We start from the raw sequence: 14,692 nt of genomic DNA, 5'->3' as shown, positions 1-14,692 counted from the left end.
TATTCTTCCCACGAATAGAAATCACTGACCTGATTGAGTCAAAGTTTCTCAAAGCACTCTCAGCTACCTTCCTAGGCAGCTCTGGAACCCCAATTCTCCCAGGATTATCAAGATTTGAGTAATGTAGAAATGATGGTTTCACAGTCCCATTTTTCAGATTCATCATTGCTGCTTTCTAGGTCCATGTTCTCCATGGTTTCATGGCAGTACATCTCAGCATATTCTGCACACTTCCTTTTCATATCAGCAGAAGGATTGAGTTCCAATTCAGCACCAGGTGCTAAATCTCAATATGCCGAATTCCGAGGGAGTTGATACTTGTCTAGAATGTCCAGGTCATCCATCATATGGCCTTTGAGGGCATGGTTGAACTTAGCTGCAAGTAAATCACTTTTTTCTTCATCCTCTAAATCATATTCCTTGGAATCCTCACTGTCACTTCCATATTCCTGAAGGGTACTATAATCAACATGTGAGACTGGTTATATCACAAGCTCCAAAGAGAAAAAAGAAAAAGAATCTCTTAAGCATGCAGAAGGCAACAGAAAATATTAGCGAATCATAATGACTTTACCACACTTCAGTGAACATAATTCGATTGTAAAATGTATGTCAACAAGCAGACAAATGCATATAAGTTTATATAGATGGGGCTTACCCAATCAATACCAGTCTCTTACCTATAGTAAGTTTTCTTTAATTTCATCATATTTTTTAGGAGCAAAAATGAAAGTATTTTATAGTGAAAAGGCAAAGACGGTACATAAACATAAACTACTGACAAGATACTTTACTTTCATTGTCACGAAGCAGGTGGAGGAGATTACAAATGGAAAAAATGAAAAATACATAAAATGATCTAAGAAAGGATGGGAGGTGTTAAAATTAAAAATAGAGAGGTGTGGCTGAACCCCTTGAAAAGGACGTATACATCATGGTAAAGATAATTATTTCTTCTTTCATCCAACGTGATGAGAAACTTTTGCTTTTAAAATTTATTCTAAAGGATAACACAGAGTTCTCAATCGAAGAAGCGAGAGTGGGAAGTGATTCAGAAAGCGGAAGTGGGAAGTGAGGCACTTCTTAAATTTTAGGGAGCGGGAAGCAGTGAGCGACTTAGAAGCGAACCGAGAATCATCTCATAAGCGAGAAGAGCAGCGAACCGGAAGCGACCTAAGAATCAAAGCGAACCAGGATTTGAAAGGAAAACGAAGAGGGAAGCGAATAGGAATGCACACAATACACAGTAGTACACTATCAAATTTGTTAGACTTTATCTCAAAATGCAGAAAAATAACAAAAGAAAAAAAAACAAGAAAAATAAGACATACACCCAAAAAACAAGAAAAATAACAAAACTAAAAAAAAGGATCCATAAAACTAAATATATTTTATGATTCAGAGCACAAGCAAAACTAAGAAAGAAAGAGCGCATATGTAGCATGAACTGGACCAACCATTTTAGCCAAATTAAACAAAAATGAAAAACAGAACAAGAAAGAGAGAGTGAGACACAATGAGCGAGAGAGAGAGAGAGAGTAGAGACAGAGTGAGCGAGAGAGACAGAAGATAACAAGAGAGAGGGAGGGAGGGAGAGGGAGAGAGAAACATAACTAAAGCCCATGGTGGTCATCAAAGCCTACTGGAGAACGCTGGAGGGAGTGAGCGAGAGAGAGGGTTTGGGAATTGAAACCCTCGATTTTTTGTTTTATATTTTCAATTAGTTCTAATTACCATTCTACCCTTCTAAAAAATAACTTTTCCCGTTTTTTTGTAAAAAATAAATATCCAAGGCTAAAATCGTCTTGCCCTCAAAAAATCAAAAGTTGATTCCCGTTAATGAGGAAGTGTGCTTCCTCATATTGGGAAGCGAGCTCCCTCATTAACGGGAAGTGTGTTTCCAGTTAATGGGGAAGCGTACTTCCCATGTAAATCAGGTGCTTCCCCACGCATTTTGGAAGCTTCGTGTTTCGCACTTCCAAAGTGTATTTCAGAAAAGTGTGCCTCTCAAGCCCTATGGGCACTTTTAGTAACCCTGGGATAACCCTATGAAATCAAAACCGAAAACCTTTAGGTACAACAAACCAACTTTAATGTCTAACCATCTCACTTGAGACAATTTGAAAGATTGTCACATAAATAAACAAATAAACGAGTTCTCATAGGCAAAGTTCTCATTTTCTATGAGATTTTTTCTTGTTTCTAAACATGCCCTAAGAGTTTTATCAAATACTGAGATACAACACATCCTTGAAGCTTATGGTTCAAAAGGAAGACACAAGCCTTTCCGTGACAACTATACAGATGTAGAGGCCCATGTGGGTGTTAAAATGTAAACTGTAATATATATATATATATATATATATATATATATATATATATATATATATATATATAATTTAATATTATTATATTTTCTTTTATTATTTTCTTTTTCTATTTTTCTTTATTTTCTTTTTTAGCATCTAGTTCAATAGAAACTAGATATTTGATCCAGTCAAGTTCCTGTTGGAACTTGACTGTGCAAATAGCTGTTGGACTGTAGTCCAACAACTATAATAAATGTTGTTGGACTATAGTCCAACAGCTATAATAATAAATGTTGTTGGACTGTAGTCCAACAACTATATTAAGAGACGTTGGAATCCAACGTCTCTTTTGGAGAGCTCAAAATGAGCTCTCCTCTCTCTTCCACTTTTTTGTATATATAGGGGTGAACCCCTTCAATGTAAACAACCATGCTTCTTAAGCATTTTGTTCATGAATAAAGTATTATTTATTTTTCAAGTGTTCTTTATTTTATACCCTTTCAAGGGCCATGCTTGTAGTGTCTCCAATAGACACTTGTTTGTGAGTTATTTGTGCATTTGTTGAAGACCACCATTTCATTACATGGTATCAGAGCTACGAAATCCTTAGATCTTGAAGTGCTTCTGCCTTGATTTCCATGCCACATTTACAAAAGGTGTTTCATCACCTTGTTCTTGGCTCAAGAAGATTTGTTTGAAGAAAGGCGAACTTGTGCTACAAAAAAATTTGGTTTTGTATCCTCTCTTATTCCTTTGTCTACTCTTTTTCTTTTCTTTTTATTTTTCTCTCTCTCTCCTCCTATTTATTCCTCTCTTACCCTTGTAAAAGATGGATGACAATGATAAGATCACCATCATTCCTATGAAGCTAAATGATACTAACTATGTAATGTGGGTTTCGATTATGAAGCACCACATTTGGGGAAAAGGTTTATGGGGTATAGTGGATGGTTCCGATTTGGAACCTAAAGTATCTCTTACCAAGAAAGAGGGTGATAAAGAAGTTCCTCTAACGGAAGAAGAGAAGAGTAAGGCGTTAGCCACTTATGAAAAGAAATGGAAAGAATGGAGGATAGGGCATGCAAAAATTATGTCATGGCTCATCAATAGCATAGACATTAAAAAATGCTCTAGTCTAGCTAAGTTTGAGCATGCCGATAAGGCTTGGGAATACCTCAAAAACATGTATTCCCTTAAAGATATTGCACATGTATGCAATTTACAAGATAAAGTTCGGACAATGACTCAAAAAGATAAAACTATTCGAGAATATTATAATGAGTTGTCCGAACTTTGGGAAGAGTTGGCTCTTCTTGAGCCCAAATGGCATTGTGCCGAAGACATCGAGCTTCGCCAAAAGCAACTCGATATGGAACATTTCTATCAATTTGTAAATGGTCTAAGGCCGGAGTTTGAATCCACCAAATCGGCCCTTTTACATCGTAGAAAAATTCCTTCTATTGTTGATACTATAGAAGAGTTCACTATGGAGGAAAATAGACTTAGAAAAAGTACTCCAAAAGTTGATGATGACTCCGTTTTAGCTGTATCTAAACCGGGGAATCATACTCGTACTTACAAGCCGCCTCATTTTGGAAGGCAAAACGGTGACTTTGATAAAAGAAAAGTTATTTGTCATCATTGTCATGAACCGGGGCACTATAGGCCTCAATGTTCAAAGTTTAAAAGAAGAGAAGAAAAAAGAGTTGCATCTGTTGAAACTGAGTTAAAAGATCAAGATGCACCTGTGTCTATGGCTCAACTGATGGAAATCCTTCAACCTCTTCTCAAAGGGGTATCCTCCTCAACCGAAGCCTCAACTAGAGCGGCAGTTGCATCTTTCTCCGGTCCAGGTAACTTTCCTTGGCTTTTAGATTCTGGTGCTTCTTTTCATATGACCTCAAATGTTAATAGTCTATCTGAATGTCTTAAAAATAACTCAAGTGTGTCAAAGGTTTTTACAGCCGATGGCACATCTCTTGAAGTAAAAGAAATAGGATGTTTTGAAAATCTTCAAAAATCCAAAAGATTTTTTATCCCAGAAGTTAGATATATCCCTAAACTTAATTTGAATCTCTTATCTGTCTCGCAAATATCTGATTATGGATGTAATATCTCCTTCTCTTCTCATGGTTGTTGGGTACAGGATCGCCAGTCAGGGAAGCTGATTGAGGAAGGCCATAGATAAGGAGGACTTTATTACATGGACTTTTTGGAATTACCCAAGAATGCATTTTGTTATAATATTCAGAAATTAGAATTGGATTTATGACACAAAAGGCTTGGTCATCCTCATATGTCTAAAATTTAATATTTTCCAAGTTTGGAAAAAAATTGTAATTCTGAAAATTTTTCTTGTAAAGACTGCATTCTTGGCAAAATGAAAAGGTTACCATTTCTTAGTAGAACTTTTGTTTCCTCACGACCACTTGAGTTAATACATTCGGATGTTTGGGGCCCCGCACCAGTTTTTTCCAAAGGTGGTTATACATATTATGTCATTTTTTTTATGACTTTTCTAGACATACTTGGATTTATTTTCTTAAATATAAATCTGATGTCTTTGCTAACTTCCAAATATTTCATAAAATGGTTAAAAATAAGTTTCAAAATGATATTTCTGTTTTTCGCACTGATTCAGGGGGAGAATTTATGTCCAACGAATTCAAAGATTATCTCAATTTACATGGTATTACACATCAAAGATCATGTCCACACACTCCACAACAGAATGGCCTAGCCGAACGCAAACATCGGCACATTATGGAAACTACTAGGACATTGCTAATTGCAAATCAAGTTCCAAAAAGTTTTTGGGCTGAAGCGGTCCTAACTGCCACCTACCTCATTAATAGGATGCCATCTTCCTCATTAAAGAATACAACTCCAATAGAAAAGCTTGTTAATTTAACTCCAGATTATTCTAGATTAAGAGTCTTTTGATGCAAATGTTTTGTTTTCACCAACAGAAATGACAAACTCTCTCCTCGTGCAATCCCATGTGCCGTTTTAGGATATGCTGATAATCAAAAAGGCTACAGGTGTTTCGATTTTCAAAATGACAAATTATATGTGTCAAGAAATGTATCTTTTTTGGAAAAAGAAAGCTTCTTTGAATTTGAAAAATCCAAGGATGTCACTGAATACTCGTTTTTAATTGATCCAACTTCAAAATCCAATGAATGTGATGTTGGATGTGACCTTGACAATGATCAAAGTCCTATTGTTGTTGAAAATGATGATAATGAAGAGCAAATCCATAGGGATGTTAGTCTACAATATTCAAGACGTAGAGAGCAAAATCTTTCATGTGCATTACAAAAATACTCTGAAGTCTCACCTAGAAGAACGTCTAGAATCTCTAAACCTCCAAAAAAAATTGTGTATTATGAATCTTTTTAACCCACGTATAGGGCCGCCATTACATTAATACAATCATATGTTGAACCATCATCCTATTCTCAAGCAAAAAATCATATAGAATGGATAGAAGCCATGAAAATAGAATTTGATGCACTAGAAAAGGCCAATACTTGGACGATACAAGATATTCCTCCGGGTAAGAAACCTATAGGTTGTAGGTGGGTATACAAAGTCAAAACCAAAAGTGATGGGACCCTGGAAAGATATAAGGCCCGTTTAGTAGCAAAAGGATATGCCCAAGAGTATGTCATCGATTATAAAGAAACATTTGCTCATGTGGCCCGTATGACCACTGTTAGAACTTTAATAGCCTTGGCCTCCATTAGAACATAGCCTATCTTTCAATTAGATGTCAAAAATGTTTTCCTGAATGGGAATCTCGTTGAAGAAGTATACATGGAAGCCCTAACTGGTATTAGTATCCCTAAGGGTAAAGCTCTTCGTCTAGAAAAAGCTCTTTATGGTCTTAAACAGGCTCCAAAAGCCTGATATGACCAATTTAGTCATGTTATGCTTGATATTGGTTTTCAACCTTGTTTAACTGACACTGCTTTGTTTGTTAAGAAATCTGATGCAGGCATCATTATTCTTCTTCTCTATGTGGACGATATGATCATCACCGGAGACGACAAACAGGGAGTTGCAAATATCAAATCTCTTCTTAAAACTCACTTTGAAATGACTGAATTAGGTTTATTAAGATATTTTTTAGGCATTGAAGTTGCTTATTCCCCTCGGGGGTATTTGATATCTCAATCTAAATTTGCTCTTGATATCGTTTCCAGGTCTGGAATTACAGATGATAAGAAAGTAGACACTCTAGAAGTTGTCAATGTTAAAATGAAAATTGATGATGGAGAACTTCTTGATGATCCTACTCCTTATAGATAGCTTGTTGAAGCTCTTTCTTATCTTTCCATTACTAGGCTAGATATAACTCATGCGGTTCATACAGTCAGTCAGTTTCAGCATGCTCCCACCTCCGTGCACATGAGAGCGATTTTGCGTATTATTAGATACTTAAAATTCTCTCTTTCACGAGGACTCTTCTTGTCTGCTTCATCTTCATTAAATTTAATTGCATATATTGATGCTGACTGGGGAGGTGATCCCAATAATAGACACTCAACTACTGGTTTTTGTGTGTTCCTAGGTGAAACCTTAATTTCGTGGAGGTGCAAGAAGCAGCAGAAAGTCTCTCTTTCCTCCACCGAAGCTGAATACAGAGCCATGGCAACCACCACTATGGAGGTTGTTTGGCTCAGACGATTGCTAGCGGATATGGGAGCTAAAGCAACACAAGCTTCAAAGATGTGTTGTGACAACAAAAGTGCGATCTACATTGCAAGCAACCGAACATTCCATGAGCGCACTAAACACATTAAGATGAATTGTCACTATGTCAGAGAGGAATACTTACATGGAACCATTGATCTGCCATATGTTACATCAGAATATCAATTAGCAGACTTCTTCACCGAGCCTCTCGTTGCTCCCAGATTTCACTTCCTCTTAGACAAACTTTCGCTCATTGTACCGTAAGTTTGAGGGAGAGTGTTAAAATGTAAACTGTAATATATATATATATATATATATATATATATAATTTAATATTATTATATTTTCTTTTATTATTTTCTTTTTCTATTTTTCTTTATTTTCTTTTTTAGCATCTAGTTCAATAGAAACTAGATATTTGATCCAGTCAAGTTCCTGTTGGAACTTGACTGTGCAAATAGTTGTTGGACTGTAGTCCAACAGCTATAATAAATGTTGTTGGACTATAGTCCAACAGCTATAATAATAAATGTTGTTGGACTATAGTCCAACAGCTATACTAAGAGACGTTGGAATCCAACGTCTCTTTTGGAGAGCTCAAAATGAGCTCTCCTCTCTCTTCCACTTTTTTGTATATATAGGGGTGAACCCCTTCAATGTAAACAACCATGCTTCTTAAGCATTTTGTTCATGAATAAAGTATTATTTATTTTTCAAGTGTTCTTCCTTTTATACCCTTTCAAGGGTCATGCTTGTAGTGTCTACAATAGACACTTGTTTGTGAGTTATTTGTGCATTTGTTGAAGACCACCATTTCATTACAGTGGGCACAGACAGTGCTTATATGCATGCACATAAATTTTGTATATTATCATTTCAAAATGTATATATCATTCGATAGTCATCCCATGACATACACATAGAACATCTAAGATACTCAATAGGAACATGCTCCTGTTGTGTTGTCATAACCAGAGTTATCGGAAGCCCGCTTCCTAGAAACTTGCATCGCAAGCGCGATACTTATCGCTTCTGAAACTTGATGAGAATCTCGATTCTCCTATGTTTTTCACACACTTCATCTATTCTTCTTATATGTTCTCTCATTCTACTTTTCATGTTTTTTATGTATTTTCTCTCACGCTTCTCACACATGTGATTCCTCTAAATTGGCAGTCATTATTTTTAGATTTTGTTAAAAATTGAATTCTTACACTAAAAAATCATGAAATTTAAGAAGTCACTTTTATTTTAGTTTTTATTTGTGTTCCATTTTGATTCTCATTCAATTCTTTTTTTTATTCCTCGTTTCCCACTTCTTATACATTTTAAAATGCATCGCTTCTTGTTTTCATTTCCCATATTGTTTCCCGCTTCCGCTTCCTAGTATGGAAACATTGATCCTTAGTTGGCTCCGTCTAGGCGTAGGGCCACCGCCTAGGCTTATGGGTCTAGGTGGTGGGGCTCTGTTTTTTTACCTAGGCTGCCTAGGTTGTTCATGCCTAAGCTCTAAGGACATAGTTGTCATGTTTTTCTAAATTTTTTGTCTCTTTTCTTTCTTTTTTTCTTTTTCTTGTTCCTCCCACCCCAAAAGCTTTCTTTTTTTATTCTCTCATTTTCTTCTTTTGTTTTTCTTTTTTACCTTTTTTTTTCTTCTTTTTCCTTCTTTCACCCCTCCGCTTAATTGTCAAAGGCGGAGCCTAGATGCCGCCTAGCCAAGGTAGTCTCTTGGTTTGATGCGCAGTTGCACACACATATATATGTTTTCAGTGTAATTATATATAATTATATATATTAACATATCATAAACATATATTATAAATTTACAATATTATGTGTTTATATTATATATATATTTATATATATACATCTGTGTACTTAATTCATATATAATCTATAAGCGGATGAGTTATCTATTTGACTGTTTTTATGTAATATAATTGCTTCCAGTGTTCGAGTTATTACTTGTCTATTGCTTATTGTTGATTGATTTTATGTTGTATACATGTTTGTTATTAATTTTAGTAGATTGTTTACATATTTTGTATATTTTTAAAAAAAAAAATTATTTAGGGTACCACCTAGGCCTGGCTTTAGTCTTTTTAGGGGATCACCGCCTAGGCTCCACCTAACGCCTTTGACAACTAAGCCTTGATCATAACCACATGTATGCACAAAACAATTCACAGAAAGATTATCCTTTGTTTGGAAAAGGACTAAGTTTCTTTTAGTCATCTTGGAAGCCTTCAATTTATGGTTGTAAACAGAATAATTCGCACTGCACATAACATAATTCACATTTGGAAATGTATTGTCTCGAAACTTCATGACACAACCTTTGCTTAAAAGAATCCTACAAGTAACAAAAGTAGTAAATCCAAATGCTACCAGTTTTTGAGCAGTGTTCCCAAGGGGGAGCCTTACCAGATCAAATTGCTTATCAATAAGGTGACAAACCCTGGGCTTTTCAAATCTCAAAGGACCAGTATGACTTGAATCATCCATCGACCATTGTTTCCTGGAAGAGCCATAGTTGGTCGAGCTTAAAGCTACCTCATTGTCTTCAATTGCTTCCTTCTCCCCTTCTTCCGGCTGTTTCACCAGCAAAAAAAAGTCCTCAAGTTACTCTTCATCTGATTCAAAACGGTACATGTCGCCATCATCAAGCAGGGCAGCAGCTACATCAGGATCGATGGCCTTCTGAACTTTCACACTAACTGTTTTTGAAGCCACACTATATATTGACTCCTGATTCGCACTCCCCAAGTGAATCAGCAATTTTGATGCATCGTAGGCCTGGTGGCACCAAAGTACAATGGCCCATTAGAAACTGTAAATTCAGGATACCAACTCAATTACGCATCAGAAACAATGCTTCAAATATATTCTGAATCACAAAGGTTCTTATTTTAAACACCCAACGACACCTGCCCCGCCCATGGGAAACTAAATTTCAGTAGTTTATGCTGTTCCTTGTTAAAAAAAACAAACAAATCGTATGCAAAATTCCCAAATTCCAGCCCTAATTCGGTGTTCCAAAAAAAAACAATAAAAAATCAATATACTTTCTGAATTATAATGCAAAATTTTCAGCTTATCTACTCTTCTGGATAAGCGAGTGCATCTGAACACCACTTAAAACACCATAAAAGAAGGGACATGAATCATTACAAGGCCTGGAAACCAACCATTCACAATGGTGTACAGTGTGAAAAGGAAACAAGCATCAAAGGCAATACTAACGAATTGCAAAGATATAACTCTCAATATAATTAAGCTCATAACTCCACAGATTCTTCCAACCAACTTTCAGGTCGCTCGGCACCCGATCGCCTCCGGGTTGTTGAAGAACGCCGAACCGCCCCCTGGACTGCTTGATTTCCTTCAAGTGGACTAGGTAATTGTACCCATCGTTGGGAAACCCCAGCTCCAGGATCTCCCAAAACCCCGCCTTCAATGGGTCGCAACACTGGATCGCCGGAAAACTGCGTCGAGGTCCCCTCATTTTGGATGCCACTTGGTTCCTCCTAAACTTCTTTATTTCACGAAAAAAGTTTTTAAAATGGATCTAAAAAGCCAAATCCTAATTTGAGATATTGTGGCATGTTCTTAAGGTTCTGCACAGGAGTTCTAGATATGGGGTTGCGGCTTGCCAGTGAACTTACATTGTATGTGAATCCTATGAAAAAGCGAGCTCGGTAGCGAGAGTCACAAGACTTGAAAAAAATAAGAAACAAATAAAAATATATGAAACCAATGCTTATATAAATATAATAAATTAACAAAATATCAATCAAAATAAATCAAATCTCATCTCTCAATTTTGGGTTGATTTTTCTACGTTGTTGAAGAGCACGAGCTGTATTTCAACTAGGCATAAGCTCCAAAAAAAAAAAAGGTTGAAATAGGAGATCTAGATCTTAGACTAAGCTAAATAAGATTGAACTAAGCTAAATCGGCTAGGCTAAGTTGGTTAGGGTAGGTCATGCAGAAATATTAGTAGAGTGGGAATAGAGTTAGGAGCATTGTTGTGAGAGGCGAGGCGCATGCTCAAGGTAGCGTTGCTGTGATGCGCTCCTCATCAACCTCCGACCAGTTGTGACCACCGACCACCGGAGTTGTTGTGCTGCAACTGCTGCTCAGTCTTCTCCAACCATCGGACGACCGGCATATCCCTCGCTTCCGTACCAGCTGGGCGGGTGGTCCTTCTCTTACTGCCTCCCCTCCCACCGCTTCACTTTCATTCCAGTTGTGAGAGGCGTACGCCTCAGTAAATGAAGCGTACGCCTCAGAGGCGAAGCGTAGGCTCAACGCCTCGCTTCGCCTCATCGCATTTAACAACCTTGGTTAGGAGAGACAATACTAAATAAAATTTTTGACCTTACAGATGTGATCTAACTTGTTTTTATAGAAATTAGCTCTTGAATCATTTGATTCCGATGAATGAATACATTTTTATAAGGTTTCCAAAATCAGCCTTCTATAATTTCATAAATTTTTGAGCCTCTAAATACTAATTTTCATCCAAAATGCATAATTCAAGTGTCAATTTTTAGTAAATCAATCATGTTGAACACATCTGGTCAAAATTTTGAAAAAACATCAAAAAGCTAATAAATATTTCTTAATGAATAGGTTTGGGAGGTTTTCTATTGAGTAGGTTTTCATTTTCTTGTTTTCTGCATATCAAGAATTTGTCTCTATAAATCTGATTTAGATTGTGATGAACGACTCTTAATGGATAATTTTTCAACAAAAGGTTAAGATTCATCCAAAGCATGTTGCCTAAGATAAGGGTTTGGTTTTTTTAAAAAGGTCTTTGGGCTTGGAATATTTAATTTTTAGTTTGAAAAGGGGTTGGACAGGATAAGGGTGATGACACACCTTTTAAAAATGTTGGCAAGTGTTGTATCGTCCATACTTTTGAGTAAAACAAGCCTAACAAGTTAGCTTGTTTTGACCATAACATCATATTTAGATGTCTTATTTTATTTATCTTTTAAGTAAAAAAACAAATTAGATCATTTTTATGGTAAAAATGCACTCAAACTAAACTCTACTTGAAAAATAAGATTTTTACTAAATAAGTTATCTTTGTTTGGTCATAACATTCTACTTCAATGTCGTATTGACTTGATTTTTTACTCATTAAAAAGCTAAGATCCTTTAGTTTAATTGATCTTTTGAAAAAAAAATCTTGAAGATGTCATTTTGGAGGCTAAAATAGAATTTGAACATAAACCTAAATACCCTACCACCACCATCCGCCTCTTGACCCCTTGCATTGCTGCGGATAACTAGATGGGTCAAGGATCGTCTTAAGGCTAGAACGTAACATGCAAGTTTCCGCCAACTTTCCCTGGTGAGCAACACCCTTGGCAACCGGCTGCTAGCCTCCCTTAGCCATCTTCACCATCCACTCCCTCTTCTTTGACCGGTGAAGGACATGCTGCCAATTGGAATTTGACCGACCTCCGTCAATTATCAATAAGACCCGGCTGATCGACATCCCCTTTGTCGACGAGAGCCCCACCCAACTCACCATTAAAATCGGTGGTGGGAGAGGGTTCCTCCACCTCTCCCTCTTTCCTAACTCTTCTCTCTCAATCAGATGGACAACTCGATGGCCCATCAACGAGAACCAGTTCATGCTCGAACTAGGTCGCCTTGGTTGTGATTAAGAGGACCGGTTCAACTGCAACTGAGACTAGTACTCCCTCCCTATGGTCCGATTCCAAGCCCCCAGGTTCCTTTTTTTTATTTGAATCCAGCTTGACACCAGCCCATTTCAAGTGGGTTGGATCCAAACTCTCTTTCTGATCAAATTCAAACCCATGTTTTGAGTCATACTTCAAGGTATCTAACCCAAATCCAATTTCATTACCTATATGAGCCCTTGAACCCCATTTCTAACTCTTACCCATCTATCCAAAATCATGTCAGATCCAGCTCAGTTTGATCTAAAATTCTACCTACCTCTTTTGGATCACAACCAAAACTAACCTAAACCCATTCAAATCCACCTAATTCTTAAAAAAACTCAGCTTGTTTTCATATGGATCCACTCAAATCCACCTAATTCTTAAAAAAATTCAGCTTGCTTTCAAATGGATCCACTCAAATCCACCCAATTCTTAAAAAAAAATGGATCTAAAATCCACCCATGTTTTGATCCAAGTCAAAATCCAAACTCAATTCTAGAGTATTTGGATCCAATTAAATATATTTTGATCAAATGATACTTTTAGATGGATCCTTCGAGTTTGGCTTCTATACTACTTGCAAATCTGTTTGTCTTTCTATTGCATCAACCAACAACGTATCAAGCAACTACTTACATGTTTCTTGAGTATTTATTGGATTGGATCTCGCAATTGTTAGCATACCTATTTTTGCAAAAAGTGGTAACATGGGGATGTTTCCTATGGGTGGAGATAGATTGGAAGAAGTGCAAGCATGATCTAGCCTTTAGGGCAAGCCTTCTCAAACCTAGGGAGAATGATGCAGCAATAGAAGTAAGACACTACTGGCTCCATAGGGTCCATTCAGATTTACTTTTTATTATTTGTTTTTTTTTTGTATTTATTTAATTTGGATCTTAGTTGAGGATCGTATTTTGGATCTTCTTCAAATCTTAATTGAATTTCGGATCTATCTCAAATCCTAATAAGATTAAGGTTTCTAGGGTTTCTCTCTCTTCATTATAAATATTTATTAGAGAGATTATAGAGAGGCAGACAAAGAGCTTGATAAATAAATTATGAGTGGTTTTAGTTGTTTTTCTCAAAAAAAATGTTATTTTTTCCTATTTTCCTAGTTTTGTAGCTACGTTAGGGTGTTGATTTCTGCGGGGTTCGGGAATGATCCTCATGATCATTGCACCATTTAATAAAACCTGAAATTGGTTAGTCCAATGGATATTTGAATTTATGAAAACAAGAAAAAATTATATTCTTAAATATGGGCTTAGGGAGGCTTTACAATCAACCAAATCTACATATTAGATCCCCTTAAGTTCAGCAAGATTACAACAATCCATTAGGTAATCTTATCATCTTCAGCCTCCGTAGAATTCTCTTTAGAATCTTCACAACTGTGGTTTATCTCTTTCATTTGGATTGATCTTGGATCAGGTCCATTTGGTGATCGTATCCTCTAACAGTATTTATTTTATAAATCAGTCAGTTTCAACTTGACTCAATAGGTTTAAAGTCCAAATACTATCGTTTTCAACTTTAAAAACATGTATTTTTTTTTAACAAAGCTGACCTGCGGCTTGTTTAACTCGGGATTGCCATGAGCTCGAGCTCGAGCTTGGCTTGGCTTGGCTCGGCTCGCAATGAGAACAAGTTGAGCTTGAACACTCTCTGTTCAGTTCATTCGGCTCATTTACCAGCCCTAGTGAATGATAAAACTCAGAAGAAGAAAACCCACATCCAAAGCTTTCTTTATCGGTTCAACATTTGTTGAGCCTCGAGGGTTCATGAAGTTTTTAGTTCAGTAAATTAAATTAAAGAAAAGCATAAAAATACATTAGATAAGAATTTTGCTTATCATACTGGAGTTGGTTGATCCTGATTTTAGACTCATAATTTTTAGGCTTTTTATTACTTTTCAGGGTTGGATGGCCTGAGCAAACATTTTTTGGTTATATATTTTTAATCAAACAAAGATATCATTCC

The 14,692-nt window shown here is 36.4% G+C and overlaps 1 protein-coding gene across 1 annotated transcript; it reads right to left on the bottom strand.

The window, feature by feature from the left end:
• Positions 1-287: 287 nt before the first annotated feature.
• Positions 288-10,515, bottom strand: LOC149842632 (uncharacterized). The gene is made up of 4 exons (XM_090000706.1): positions 10,318-10,515; positions 9,693-9,806; positions 9,435-9,602; positions 288-449 (listed from the first exon to the last, which is right to left on the bottom strand). The coding sequence occupies exons 1-4, from the start codon at positions 10,513-10,515 to the stop codon at positions 288-290; spliced, it is 642 nt and encodes a 213-aa protein (XP_089856832.1).
• Between the last annotated feature and the right edge of the window lie 4,177 nt (positions 10,516-14,692).

The sequence above is a fragment of the Nuphar pumila genome, chromosome 3 (assembly GCF_984573655.1).
Source record: "Nuphar pumila chromosome 3, dmNupPumi1.hap1.1, whole genome shotgun sequence".
NCBI lineage: Eukaryota > Viridiplantae > Streptophyta > Magnoliopsida > Nymphaeales > Nymphaeaceae > Nuphar > Nuphar pumila.
This window is presented reverse-complemented; position numbering and strand designations above follow the sequence as displayed.

Excerpts from the sequence above, each read along its gene's own strand:
- LOC149842632 (XM_090000706.1), bottom strand. The coding sequence starts at position 10,515 with ATGAGGGGACCTCGACGCAGTTTTCCGGCGATCCAGTGTTGCGACCCA. Across the intron at positions 9,807-10,317 it reads GGGTGCCGAGCGACCTGAAA|GCCTACGATGCATCAAAATT; the intron begins GTTGGTTGGAAG and ends TGGTGCCACCAG. Across the intron at positions 9,603-9,692 it reads AGAAGGCCATCGATCCTGAT|CCGGAAGAAGGGGAGAAGGA; the intron begins GTAGCTGCTGCC and ends CTGGTGAAACAG.